A 14,346-nucleotide genomic window follows, 5' to 3' on the forward strand; every position below is an offset into this window, starting at 1 on the left:
GTTTTCACGGATCCAGAGCTGCAGGAGGTGATCCGTCCTGGAGCCACGGGAATACCCGAGTTCGACCTGTCCAGGATTATCCCGTCGGAGAAGCCTAGCCAGACACTACAGTATTTCCCTCGTGGGGAGGTGCCAGGCCGCAAGCAGCCGCAGGGTCCTGGGCCCGGGTTCTCCCACATGCAGGGGATGATAGGAGAGCAGACCCCAAGGATGGGACTAACGTTGCCTGGCATGGGGGGCCCGGGGCCGGTGGGAACTCCGGATATCCCTCTTGGGACGGCGCCGTCCATGCCGGGACACAACCCGATGAGACCTCCTGCCTTCCTGCAGCAGGGCATGATGGGCCCCCACCACCGCATGATGTCACCAGCACAGACGGCGATGCCCGGGCAGCCCGCCCTCATGAGCAACCCCGTGGCTGCTGTGGGCATGATCCCGGGCAAGGACCGCGCCCCCGCGGGGCTGTACAGCCACCCGGGCCCCGTGGGGTCCCCGGGGATGATGATGTCCATGCAGGGCATGATGGGACCCCAACAAAACATCATGATTCCCCCCCAGATGAGGCCCCGAGGTATGGCTGCTGATGTTGGCATGGGAGGATTTAGCCAAGGCCCTGGAAACCCAGGGAACATGATGTTTTAAGCTGCTACCATAAGACTGGATGTTCTGATCCTTGTCAAGATGAGATTCCAAGTCCTGAGGGCTTTTTTGGGAGCTTCAGGAGTACGGTTTGGCCATGCAATAGGTGAAAAGAGACCAGAGGACACTTTGGGAAATCTCGAATGTATGGAATTACCTGAAAAAAAAAAAATTATTCATTTTAACAGGTTGGTTTTTTTTTTAAGATTTATTTTTTAAAAATTATTTTTGTGGACTTGGGTATCCCGTGACGGCACCTGCTTTGAGAATCTGTAGCTGTATTTTGAGAATTGCCATTTGTCACAAGTTGCACCATTCTCTGTATGTTTACGTCCTTCGGACTGGCTTCTCCCAGGACTCTCGGTTATTTTTGGGGTTTTTTGTGTACTGTACTATATTGTAAAAGGGATTTTAGCAGAGACTTTAGTCTTTGGGGTGAGAGGAGAATGGGATTCTAGGCTGTTTACTTTAGGTGGAGAATCCATCTTCAGAACTTCGGACTATTTTCCTTCAACTCCAATGTATAGAAAAACCAAACTACGACCTCAGAGCAGAGTATTAATGAAAAGCACAAAAAGGAACTTAAGTTCAGTGAGGGGAATCTTTTAAAAGAAATAAATAATAAGTTAAGGACATATTTTTCAAATTATGGCGTGCTGTCCAGCACCTTCTGTCTCTCCCTCCCACTCTTTATTAAATAGGCTTCTCTCTCTCTCCGTCCCCCTTCTGTCTCCTCCTATGGCAGCTGCAATACATTGTGTTATTTTGAGGAGTAAATCTAGGAGAGCCTCTCCTCGCGTGGGGACTCTTCCCACTTCTAGGAATGGGCTGGACTTGGACACTGTTACATCCTACAGTAGTCTCTCTCACTGTTTCCTGTTCTCCTTTTCTTAGAAACCCCAAGTGATTTTATTAATGTGGGAGTGGAACAGACACTAAAAGTTATCCAGGATTTTTTTTGTGGTTATTTTTTTCCTCCCCAGCGTAAAACGTTCTGTGTAACCTCCATTAAATTTGGTACAAAACCACTCGCCAGGGCTGTGGTGTCAGAAAAATAAAATATATTGTTTCTTACAAAAATGAACTGTCTTCTTTATCCAGTCCAGTTGTTTCCATGTACATCAGACAGCTGGCCAGATGTTTGTTTGCTCTTCCTTATGATCGCAGCCAATGCAGAGGCCAGGTGGGGTAAGCTTTGGCAGCTCCTGAAAGTCTGGTCTGTAGACAGCTGCATGCTCCTTGCAAGGCACTTCTGGTCGCTTAATCCTGAGATGAGTTTGTGTTTCCTCAGAGTGAGGTCTTATTTTGGAATGCCCCAGGGATGGTAGTTGGTCTTTCTTCCTCAGTTTGTTGAGGGTAAAGTAATAGATGAAACTTGTCTCTGTCACTTCCTCCTGGTGAGTGTTTTCTGCATTATAAGGTACATGGTTTTGAGCTTTCTCTAAGCAGTGGTGTCTGCCTGCCAAGCACTGGAGCCCCATGCTGTGTGGGGCACTGGGTTGTGTCCCCCTGGGGCCTTTGGATTGGGTAGGGTCTCTGACTGCCATTGCTCAGAGGCTGAGATAGCAGGAACGGATGAACTTAAATAACAAAGGTGAGAGAGAAATCATCAGTGAGCACATTTTTGTCAAGATAACCCTGCTGGGTAAATTGTTGCTTTGCAGCGGTTCTCATCAATTGCTTCCTAATCTCCTGTCTTTTCAAACCTGCCTTTTGAAAGAGTTTCAGCAAGAAGGTTTTATGGGTTTTGTCCTCAAGGAGTGAAAGACTGGATGCTGAAACATAGATCTGGAGTTGAGCCCCACTTCTGGAGAAGACCAGGAGGAGCCGGATGTGAATCTGTAGAACAGGGTGTGGGCTCTGTGGCTGTCTGCTCTCTGGTCCCCCAGCGCTGTGTATGGAGTGTGTAATCTCTGTTCTTACAGTTACTGTTACTAGAAACTGTTTCAATTAGTAGCTTCCTCAAAGGGCTGGCTACTAGTGTGAAACTTCATATGGAGAATTAGTATCTTTAATATGCTTGAACATGAGAATTTTTTACGTAACTGATCTTTAACAGGTGGGAGAAGAATTGCTGTCTGCAGCCAGCTTACCAAAGTTTTGTTGCTAGTGTTACAAAATGAGTGAAGCCAATGCATCATGGGAGGCACGCAAGCCTCGGAGCCTTCTGTTGTCTGCTTCCAAATTCACCTTTGTGCTGTCATGCAAATCTGCAATGATTTTGGGCGAGAATTACTCTTTTGACAAAGTGTAGGATGTATGTTGTGGTGCTTCCCTGTGAGAAGACAAGCAGCGTGCCTGAAGCTTGGGCTTGTCAAGATTTTAGAAGGAGCTGACAATGACACACAGTAAGTGCTATTTCTGTAGAGTGGAGTTACCTCTTCTTTAAATGGTTACACAGCTCCCTTTTGAGGACCTTGCATGGGAGTTGTCACAGTGCAGTCTTTTTTAAGTGTTGCCATTTCTGCCGAGACTCCTGACTGTTTTTACCGTGTTGAACAAAGCAAACTTCTTGATCGACATAGAAATAACCTGGAGGGTTTGTTTGGGTTTTTCAAAGTCTATCTCTGTGCCTTCTGAGCTTGTTGAGGTATTTCAACTAGCAAAGGATTTGGGATGACTGCAACTTGTTCCAGAAAATTAGAATAGGGGAGCTCACTGTTTCAAAGCCATTTGATAGTGAAATAATACATTTTAAAGATGCTGGGTAATTAAAGTCCCTTCTATGTCGATCTAACTTAAGAAGCTGGTATTTGGCATCTTAATGAGATTTTTCCTATAGAAAATGCGGATGATGTGGATTCTCCTGAATCCACATGGGTGCACTTCACCTCACTGGCCTTGCCTGGTTTGCACCAGCTGATGGGCAAGAGATGTTAATGCCTTGGCTGGCTCTGGTTGGCAAAATGACTTGGTAGATTTAGACTGCACTTCTCTGCTGTGCTCCAGTTCTACTTCTCCCCTTTTTGCTTTGCAAATGTAAAAGCTTTCTAGCTGCCAGCTTTGCAAATTCACCTTGGGATCTGTAAGGCTCTGTTCTCTCCTGCTTATTTATAATCACTAGTAACTCTGACTCAGCTCTGGTAGTCATGGTGCAGTTGAAGATGGAAAGTGGGGTTGCCATTTTTAGTTTTCTTCCCCTCCCCCTCCTCTTTTTTTTTTTTTTTTTTTTTTTTTTTTTTTTTTTTTTTTTTTTTTTTTTTTTTTAAACTTTCAAATCATCCTCCTCCACCTTTGTTTGAAAGAATGAAATAGACTTTATTCATACATGCTTGGCTGCTCTTCCTCTCTAGTAACATGGGAGGAAACAGTCTGCTGTTCAAATTATCTCATCCCAGATGGCTGCGCAGCCGGAGTGTGGAGAGACTTAAAAGGTAAACCCAGCAGATGGTGAACTTCTGCAACGCAGAGTAATGTGCCTGCTAAATCAAAAGTTTAAAATATTTGAAATCTGTTTGTTTTAAAGTAGTAGACTGTTGCAGGCAGGTCATCTGTGAAGTACACTGGCAGTTTTAAGCACCATCCAAATACACTCAAGCTTGGTACCTGTATCATGGGCTATTTAATCTACCCAAGAACACGACAAGCAAGTAGCCAGCCTTACAAGTTTAGTCTGGACCTCTTTGTGGTATCTAACGGGTAGTGTTTCAGAAGACAGACCAGTATGTGGAGAACTAATCTACATCAGTTTTGACTGGGTTTTGAATGCAGGTGGTGCTTCTGGTATAATACATGTATACTGACTTGAAGTAGATGTGAGTGCTTGGCCTTTCCTGAAGGGTGTGAATCCTGAACACACTGCTTAGTCTGTTGGAATGCAGCATTTATCGTGCCAAAATGTTGAGGCTATTACAAATATGGTATACACAGGGCTTAATTTTGTGGTGCTTGGTATGCTGTCTACTGTGCTGCTTTTCATTCTGATGGCAGAAAAGGCTACATTTAATTTTTTTTATGGTGCTTTTCTGCAGTCACAATGGTGAATGCCTTCCTCGTGCATCCTTGGCAGGCTGTTGGCCAAAATCTGTTCCCTATTTTGATACTTCACGAGGATAAATTATTCATGTTTGATGTAGTCTTGTATTTAGTAGAGCGTACTTTCTCTGTATCGATTGGTAGTAATTCTTAACTTAAAAAAGGTGAGTTCTCTTCCGTATGTGCTGTGTCATCTTTATGGTGAGGTGACCTCTAATTGAAAGATTGTTCCATTTTTAGTTGGTCTGCATAGTTTCCAATTATTTCTGTTTATGCTGTTTATTGTGATAGACACGTAACACTTAGCTTTACTGTGCTCTTTCTGCTTAAGATTAAACCGTATTGTCAGGAGTGTTCTTCAGGCCTTAAAAAAGCCCAGACCCAAACTGTAGTTGAATTGTTAGATGTATTGACAAATAATACCAAGCTTACTGTCCTCTTGATCTCCTTTGGCTTTCAGTCAACAAACCTTTTGTAGGTTTGTTTGTCCTCATTACCCACTCAGGTTTTAACCTTACGATTATTTTTAAGTTAGAATGTGAGGCAGGAAAGAGGAGTGATGCTGTTTTGTCTGGGATACTGAGAACTTTAAAAGAGGGTGTTTTGCATAAGGAGAAAACAAGCCCTTAAATTTAAGTTAACATTTTTCCTGCCAATTACCTACTATATTAGCATTGCCTAAAATAAAATATACTGGACAAGGATAGGTTTGCAGTGCAACATGAAAGAGAAGTCTTTTAGGTTTACGTTGACCAACCTGTGTAAACTGCATTGGACTATAATAGCAAGGGAGGCAGACTAGCTTGGGTTAGCATCTCCAGGTAAAGTTTGGAGGAGCCTCAGATTAAACATGTTAGCTGTTCATGTCAGCAGTTTTTGTATTAACAGCACAGGGTAAGACAGTTTTGGATTTTTCTGCCCCCTGGGATGTGTGCCTTTCCCAGTTCTTGCAAAAAGCCAATCTATTCATGTAAACGGACTGGTTCCTTGGGACATTTTTGATTTCTAGAAGTTTTTATTCCATGTTCTCAGAAATGCCTCAGCTCTTCCACACTGTTTGTAGTTCAGCACTTCCCCCCTTTGATCTTAAAACTCTTTCTGTGTCCCACCAGTCCTCTTCTGAAATAATGATTTACACTAGTTGTGGTCCTGCAGTTCTGCACTGCAGAAACCCTGTAAGGGACAATGATGAAATAATCTCTTCCCAGCAGAGGTTTCTTCCTAGTTACTGCCAAGGAGCTGGCCAGTGTTGTCTGCTGTTACTGAAATGTATGTTACCCTGCCTAGAATGATCTGATTATTTTAACAGTGTGAATGCAGTGCCCTTTTAACAATCTTACGTGCACTGGGTCAGCTCACACTGCCGAGTTCTGTGGGTCTTGGCCATGTTGCAGTTTATAACCTGGGAGAAGGTATTTGTTTATTTTACTGGTATGGCTAAAGCTTCTGATGCTGTTCCCTCCTACCCCTATCACAAGCAGTCTGTGCTTCACAAATAGCTTGCAATCGTATGGCTAATGTTTCCATCACTGTTCTCCAAATACTTTATACCATGCATAAGAGAGAGCTTGATTAGAGCAGAGAGTTTGATTAGAGCAGAACACACTGTTCTTAAGCAAGGGCAGGCCATTGATTTTTATATAATGGCATTATGGTTTTAGGCTGTATAAAAACTTGGTGGAAAATAACAATGTTTTGTTTGCTTTTTTGACTGCTTCTAATAACAGTTCAGTGAGACCTCCAGCAATGTAGTTAGTATTCAAATGATTCTGTTCACTGTGCATGGTGTCAACATGTAATTGTGGTGGGGGCAGGCTAATGAAAGAGTAGAGGTAAATTCAGCCCACGCTTCTCGGGGAGAAGGGTACTCTAGTGCCTGCAGTCACACATCTGTCAGTGACTTGCATTAACATCACTGCAGTCTGTTTTAGTTAAGAGAAGGCGTAACAGAACCCCTTAAAATGATGCAATGTCATTTTTGTAAGTGGTTCCCCTGTTTTAGCCTTTGCATATGCCAAGGTAGGCAGGTCAGCATCTAAGTTTTATGTACTGATTGAGAATGAGGAATTTCTGCAACATGATGGTCCTTAGTACTGCCTTATAGGAAAAAGTGTCATCATCTCAGCTAGAAGTACTTCTGTTGGCTATGCTGGTGCATTCCTGTTTCAGCAAGTGCAAAATAGCTGCAATGCTGCCCAGAGCTGAAGTCAATACCAGCTCCTCCACGGACTTCCTTGTTTAAAGCACATTAAGCAGAGTTCACCAAGAGTGCAAGTTCTTGTACTTGGCCCACTCTGGCTGTTTTGCATGTCCATAACAGAATTTCCATAATTACAGGAGAGCAAAGGAAGAGGTTTGAAGGCTTTCTGTCCTTTTGGAGAGGTTTTATGTGCACAAAAATGCCCTCAAGAAGATGGGGTAGATAAATGCTATGCAATTTGGGAGGTTCATTTGTCTGTAGAGCAGCCCTTCAACATGACAAAAGAAAAAGCACGGTGGCTTCTACAGTTCACCATACATACAAGCAGTCATTATGTCAAAGCTCCAAAGTCTGATAGCACAGAGCAAGCTGGGCTTCATCCCACAGGCCCAGCATAGAAGGAAAAGCTACGTTTTGTCTTGTATTCCTGAAGCAGCAGGGCAATTCAAAAAGTTCTGTTCTCTCTCTTGCTGTTTTCAGCCTCTCTTGTGCTTTTGTGTGGCTACCTCAGAAATGAACTTGAGCCATTCTGTTACGCAGCTTCTTTCATCTTGCTGCTAACAGTGAAAAGTAACACTGTGCCACCCTGTGTTTGGTAGGAAAAAGTCCCCTCATCTAAAATATCTTTAGAATAGAGAAGGCTGGCAGGAATAGAAAGAAAAATAGTCAAAGATTGTGGCAATAAGCTAACTTTAATTTATCTTATTTATGAGGTTTTTTGCTGATTCCCCTCCATTTGGGAACACAGGTTCTTGTACTCCTCTGGACTGACAGAATACTGTGAAAGAACTTCCAGAAATTCTTCAAGTGGGCAGATCCCTGCTCTACATCCTTTCACCACTTGTTCCTGCAAAGGCAAAGACAAAAATCACAGATCTTGTGTATTGCCAAAGCCCTTTTTTTGCTGATGCTGGTGCATTCTGCAGCAGGGAACTATGCCAGTTGAGGCAAAGACAGAGAGGCAGAGGTTCAGTCTGTGCCTAAACCCATGCTAGAGCAATAGTCAGCTCACCAGGAAAGATATCTTGGCTACCATGGATGTGCTGTAGGTCTGTACTGTATTGTCTGGCTTGACAGCATGCTCGGAACAAGTCTCGTTTCACAGCTTTGCATGCATGGCAAAACCAAAAGCCCTAGATTTGTATGATGGACTGCCCCTGGGATCTTACCTCTCCACAGTAAGACAGGCGGACAAACCACTCTTTGGACTGCCTGTGCTGATACAGTTCCAGGATCACATCTGCAGCATAAGGTGGCCACTTGCGATCAAAGGTGCCCAGTGCCACCAGGAGAGGCATAAGGGTAACATCATGAGAAGCATAGAGAATGAGCTTTCTGATAAAAATGGAAGAAAAAAAAAACACCACAAAACCAAACCTAAAATTTTAGCCGTGTTCCTCCATGGATCACCAGTAGCACTCATACTTTTTCTAGCAGATGAGCACTCATTCTTTTTACCCCACACATTCCACATCTTTCTAAACCAGCTTCTCACACGGACAGCAAATCAGAATTTAAAACAATTAGAGGAAGAGATCTGTCCTGTACCTGCCCTTTTCAGCTGCATATGAGGGATCTACTGCTTCTGTAATGTTCTTCTGTAAGGTATGGAACAGAAGACCAATACTCAGCCGAAGAGTTTCTCTACAAAAGAAACAGAAATAAATCTAGGTTTTTTAACCTTCAAATTCAGTAATTTCTAACAAACACCTGGCAATTTGCTTTTCTCTTACAAATTGGTAACAGGTACTGAGTGTAGCTAGGAACTATTATATGCAGTCCCTATGATTACTTTCCATTTCAGCAGTTGCATAGTCACCACAGAGATTCCAATGGGATTGCAGCCTGGGAGGGGAGAGGTGTTAACAAGCAGTCTCATGAGGTGTGGCCCACATAAAGGGAAACCTAGAAACTCCTTGATGTTCTCTATTCTGTGTTGTTTCCCTAGTTGGGATACTTTTATGCATGCTTTACAATTAGGGAAGATGTCTGTAGTTGACTGCAAAACAGCAACTGAAGTGATTGTGGTCTTTGGCAGGAACAGGATGGGGGGACAGGATTCAAAAAGGTGGTGGCTATATTTAAAAAGTAGCTTTTATTCCTGTACTGAACAAAGATCTTTAGACAGCTTGTGGTGTAAAGATACTCCCTCTACCTAATGAATGTATCAGTGGAAATGGAGGATGAGTGTGATGGTGGTTATCCTGGGTGTTGTGGGAGCAGGGAAAATTAGTCTTTCAGTACCCGAGATCTCTAATACAAGTTAAAGAAAAGGCTCAGGGCAACTGCCCTAACAGAAAAGCCAGTCCCATACCACCACCTGTGAAAAGCTGGTGAATTTGGCAGGTGCAAATGAATCTGAAAGGAAAACTGCTGCTAGGCTTGCAACTCGGCCACCTTTACAGACAACTGTGGAGGAGGTAATGAACTGCACGTTGCAGCAGATTCTTTTGCAAGTAGTTACATGTGTGCTGGGCCTGGCATCACCTTTTCTGCTAGCATCAACACTTCTCAGCGCAGCTGTGCAGGTGCCATCCCTGGGATAAACTTCCCTGGTTGGAATTCAGATTGTAGTTGTGCATCTGCAAGGGCAGCCTTGCCAGTGCAGCCTCAGCACTCAGGCAGGAAGTGTCTCCTTTTCTCTTCTGCTTTTGCCTTTGGCACAGGTTCACATAAACGACCATGGCAACAGGGACATTCACTGCCTATCTCAGTGGCTTACTACTGTTCCTCAGAACTACTCTCTCCAAAATTAGCAAACCAGACCTAAATCCACATTGTGGCCACTTCATTCTGGACTCCTTTTGTCCTAGCTCACATTCCTGACTCAAGGCACTGGACTTTATCCTGAGATGGCTGAGGCACAAACCTCAGAGGGAACAGTAGCCTCTGGTGGGGGAACGCAGCAGGTCAGAAAGGAATCTCCAAGGCTGGAGGCATGGATACAGGCAATCACCTTGTACTGTCTTCCAGAAAGACTAGCAGTGCTTCAATGCATCGACGCTCAAGTGTCTGCTGAAAGTTCTTCAGCACAGGGCAGCTTGGCAAATTGTGCACCTGGAATGAGAAGACATAACCTAACAACAGGGTTTGACACTTTCCGAACCCAGCCTGAAGACATGGATGACTGCACACAGAAAGCAGCTGTTCATGTCACAGCATTTGCACTACAGTATGCACTACAGCATTCATGTGAAGAGTTCTAGGATGATTTTAAACAGACCTGCTGCATGTAGCAAAAGGATGGATGCTTGTTCTTGAGGATGCATTTCTGTGTGAAGGAAATGTACTGCCTTGAACTATTCATGTGACAGCCAGACCAATTACCATTAGCTCCAGCAAAACAGAGATAGTAAGGGGGGTAGAAATACACTCGGGTGCCTTCCAGCAGTAGAAGCAATCTAGCTCATGGGCAGTATGCTGCAAGCAGGATTAAGATGACTCCGTTAGGTCAAAAAAGGGAAAGCACTTTGTAATGGGGAAAGGCCCAACTGCTCTCTTAGCTCTAGTTCATTACATTTGAAAGATACACCACATTTCAAGGTAAGCACATAAATACTGGAGATGAGTCTTCATCCATCCTACAAGAAAGGCTTTTTAAAAAGACTGTGCTATTTCTATAAAGTTTTTGGATTGCATAGATACGTACTGGGGTACCCACTGAGATCCATGGGTGTTGGCACTCTGTGGTTTCCTCTATGTATGTGGTAAATGGTTTCTTTCTGTGACAGTGCAACAGATGCACTTCAGCTCACCTGTTCAGCAAGAACGTTATCAAGGAGGAGAAAAAAATCCACTGACTTATCATCAATACCCATCTTCTCCTTAATTGTTTTCAACTCATCAGAGGCACCTGGCTGTTGCAGAACATTCGTCAACTTCTGCCTGTCAGGGAATTAAGAAACAACACAAAAACTTTTCACACATCAGCTTTTTCAGTTTTTGGATTTTTTTCTGCGACCTCAGCCCAGCAAGGGTTGTCTCATGTCAGTCAGGGCTAGAAGAGAAGCACCGTAGGATACTGAAGGATTCCTGATGCTGTTAGTCCAAGTTGCAGAGTGGACAGACTGTGCCTAGAGGTAAAGGATCAGAGCTGGCTATTTGCTGTCACAGAAGTGGGGGAAAAAACTGAAATGTGAAGACCTCAGAAGTGGTTCCCATAAGTAAGGGCTGTGCTGCAGGTAACAGATCTGGTCATACTGGAACACTGCAAGTCTGTGTTTTCAGGGAGTAGCCTTTAACTGCCTCATCAAAGAAGAAACGGTAGAAGCTTTGAACTTGATTGCTGCATGGTGTGGGAAAAAGGAAACACCTAGATGCTTCTAGTTTAAATTCACCTCCTGCTTTGGTAGAAGTCACTTGCCTCTTCACACTGTTTTACATCGTATTTTAAAAAGTTTAGCTGAGAATATCCATGCTGGCCAAGTACTTCAAGCAAAATATGTTGCATAGGTTTTGTTTTCTCTGACGCTGATCTGTTGGGCAGGAGGTGGGAAGAGTTTTTTAAGTTTGCTTTTAATGTTTTTTAGGAACGGATCTAGTTCCTGTTAGCAATCATATGTGCTAGAAGTTCTGGCATAGGTAGCCTGTAAGCTGAGGCAGTGCTTCTTACTGCAGCTTAAAAAAATCCACCTTGACATTGTCACAAAATGGACTCAATTGTTGAGCTGGGGGGGAGAGGGAGAAGAGCTTGCAGTTTACTCCCTTTTGGGATGGTTGGCTGAATGTACTGCTTCTGAGGGCTGTCATCTCACCACTGTCAAGAACAACCCTTTGCCTGCAGAGTCAAGTATTATATAATGAGTGTTTGCAAGTGAATGCTGACAACTCTTGAATTTTGGCCAAAAATATGCTTATGTATAATCCAACCACGCTGTAATACATTTGCCTGTCTTGCTCCCTTTCCATCCCATGCCCAACCTGGAAAGGACATTTGGAGTACTAGACTCTGCAAACATGAGTGTTCTACGTAGGATGTTCCTTACTTTACTTCATTAGTCTTAGTTAAAGGTGTCAAGGCTAAGTGTATTTCAGTTTCTTCAAGGTATAGATGTGACAGGAATGTTGTAATAACCCCCAAGCCAGAAGCTGAATATAAAAAGGAGGCCCAGTATGTTTACACTTGAAAGGTGTGTTAAGGGATGTAGATGACATTTATTCTGCCCTGCAGTAATGCCACCGAATAGCTAGTAATGAGTGTTTGCTAGCCACAGACTAAATTAAATTGGCCTTTCAAGAAATATTCTGTATTTTTTTTTCTTCTTCTGCCACAGCTTGGTATATGACTGCTCATTGAGTATTTTATACAACTAGCTAACCATTCCCAAAGAACAGTAAGTGGCAGGGGAAGAAATTGGGAAATGGGAAGAAAACATGCTGTTTCAAATTACTACTGCTGAAATGAAACAGCAGTGAAATCACATGGGCAGGTATGGCTGGCAATTACCTGCTCAAGTATTTCAGGCGCTGGCAGTTGGAGGCATTGGGGTAGAGGATTTCAGAGCTTGCTTCATCAGTGACAATGACAACAGGTCCTGTGGAAAGAAAAGGGTGCTTCTGTGATCACTACTGCATCTGTGTGTCTTCAAACTGCTTAAATCACTCTCAGTCTTTGTGCTCAAGTCCATTGTTGTCAATTAGCAATTCCCCCTAAGCTATCACCTGCAACACGAGGCACTGTGCTTGTGTCTGTGCACACAGCTTTTAGTTCCACAGGGATGTCTGTTGTGCACCTTGTAAAGCTTTCAGTTGTGTGCTCATTTTTTGGTGACAAAAATGAGTTCCTGTGTCGTGAGGTATAAGGAGCTCTGGCAAGTCACTTTTGTTACTTTTTATTTTTTCCTGGAACTGAACACAGAGGGACATACAAGTAGTTGTCAACTGTAGGATGCAGCTGAAAGTTACTCCAGATACTGAACTTGTAAAGGATCTTGGTACTCCCCTCTGGCTGAGATACTAGGGCTTCTCTGAGAAACTTTTGTTCAGATGTGCATCTTGTGAACCTTGTATTTGGAACTCTTTTCCCTCTTGATTCTCAAGTGGGTTAGTGCTAACCTCGTCAGCAGGTCTGAAATTGCAATAGATCCAAGCTGAGCACCAGCAGAAGACTACACAAAGAGAAGGGAGCAAGTGACAAGTTGATAAAGAACATGCAGAACCCAAAGAGTATGGGGAAGAGGGCCAGGCATGAAAAACCAGGGAAGTAGTAACAACCAGGAGCCAGAGAGAGCCGAGAGGTGCGTGTGCATCTAGGGAAGGCTGAGAAAGGAAAGGCACTGCTCAGAAGTCTCTCCAACCTTCTTTCTGCTGTTGATACAGCCCAGCTAGAAGGCACCGTGTGGACTCCAGATTCCGGAAAATATTAGTGGAACGGATGCTGAAAGAGAGAAAGGGGTTTATGAGGTAGTATCTTCTCCTTCATGCAGGTGCTGTTGCAGCCGGGGAGGACTTGCTGGAACTGAGGGTTCTGCTTTCACTGTGGCTTTTGAAACCTGAGGTGGGATTCATCTTGCCTGACTATAGCTATCTTAAAAAACACACTTGCCATTTAACTTCCCTTGAGAGACAGCAGAGATTAAAAAACCATACTTCTTTGTCTTCTTCGTCATATTTCTCTGGTAGGATTTTTCTCTTGTGCTAAACCAGACACTCCCAGCATTACTGATGTGAGCAGCAGCCATGTACCTCCTTTCACTGAACTTTAGCTATGTCATCTACAGGGAGTTAACTTGTGCTCCAGAAATACCTGTATCTCTTCACTTGCCATAAAAGCTCAAAATACCACTGTCAGTGGTTAAAGGTAGGGTGAGATGACTCTGTCCTTGGCATTTCTCTCAGGACTGCAGGGAAATGGGATGCTTTGTGTCACAAGTGAGTTTTAGTAGTGGGCTCTGCAGGCTGGGCAAGAGAACGGCCCATAGGCCAACCAGTCTGCTGTATGGTGGAGAAGGAAATGCTGGTCCAAAAGTTATCCTAGGACAGAGCTGCTGGTTAGGAGGGAGGAAGCAAGGGAAGGCCCAGAAGGGAAAGGAGAGACTCACAAGACCTCAGAAGGCTTAAATGATGGTGAGAGAAAGTTGACTTCTTCCACATAGCTTCTCCTCAGCCTCTGCCCCAGGGCAAACATCTGCTGCATCCCGACTGTTGTCAGCTGTCCTGCTATCACACCACCCTAAGTGCAAAGAGAAAGAAGTGTTTCCAGCGGGGAAATAAGTCTACAGCAAGCACAGGAAACCACAGTGAAAGAGCCTCACCCTGAATGTAGTCTTTTTGTACCTCTCATCATCGGGTGAGTGAGGTCGAGGCCCTCCCTTCAGGTCAGTCACAGTGTAGTCAAACTTAGTCTGAGCAGGTACGTCTAAAACAGCAGGATGCCATTCCACCTGTTTTGGAACAAACAAACCAACCGTGCTTGGGTAGGAAAGGAGAACTTTCCAGAGCGTTACACCGCTCTGGGGCTGTTCCTGTGTGCTGCCCTGCCCTGCCCGTGCCCAGCACCGAGCTGCGGGTGCAGAAGTGACAGCACCGCAGCC

The 14,346-nt window shown here is 44.1% G+C and overlaps 2 protein-coding genes across 2 annotated transcripts in view; one reads left to right on the plus strand and one right to left on the minus strand.

Moving 5' to 3' along the window:
- BCL9 (B-cell CLL/lymphoma 9) overlaps window positions 1–1,713 on the plus strand; it is a 12,825-nt gene extending 11,112 nt beyond the window's left edge. Inside the window, exon 8 of the mRNA XM_010005487.1 lies at window positions 28–1,713. Coding sequence (XP_010003789.1) covers window positions 28–642 — 615 coding nt within the window. The 3' untranslated portion in view covers window positions 643–1,713. The remainder of the gene's footprint in view (window positions 1–27) is intronic.
- A 5,783-nt stretch (window positions 1,714–7,496) lies between these two features.
- On the minus strand, window positions 7,497–13,985 carry ACP6 (acid phosphatase 6, lysophosphatidic). The gene is made up of 7 exons (XM_010005488.1): window positions 13,855–13,985; window positions 12,261–12,348; window positions 10,570–10,699; window positions 9,771–9,871; window positions 8,363–8,458; window positions 7,984–8,149; window positions 7,497–7,661 (listed from the first exon to the last, which is right to left on the minus strand). The coding sequence occupies exons 3-7, from the start codon at window positions 10,630–10,632 to the stop codon at window positions 7,521–7,523; spliced, it is 567 nt and encodes a 188-aa protein (XP_010003790.1). The 5' UTR covers window positions 10,633–10,699; window positions 12,261–12,348; window positions 13,855–13,985; the 3' UTR covers window positions 7,497–7,520.
- Window positions 13,986–14,346: the final 361 nt, after the last annotated feature.

Source organism: Chaetura pelagica, unplaced genomic scaffold, assembly GCF_000747805.2.
Source record: "Chaetura pelagica isolate M959 unplaced genomic scaffold, ChaPel_1.0 scaffold39, whole genome shotgun sequence".
Classification (NCBI taxonomy): Eukaryota; Metazoa; Chordata; class Aves; order Apodiformes; family Apodidae; genus Chaetura; species Chaetura pelagica.

Bases quoted from the DNA above. Each gene is read 5' to 3' on its own strand.
- ACP6 (XM_010005488.1), bottom strand. From the start codon at position 10,632: ATGGGTATTGATGATAAGTCAGTGGATTTTTTTCTCCTCCTTGATAAC. The intron at 9,872-10,569 runs GTGAGCTGAAGT...TTCTCATTCCAG, and splicing joins ATAACGTTCTTGCTGAACAG to GTGCACAATTTGCCAAGCTG. The intron at 7,662-7,983 runs GTAAGATCCCAG...TTGCCTTTGCAG, and splicing joins GCCTGTCTTACTGTGGAGAG to GAACAAGTGGTGAAAGGATG.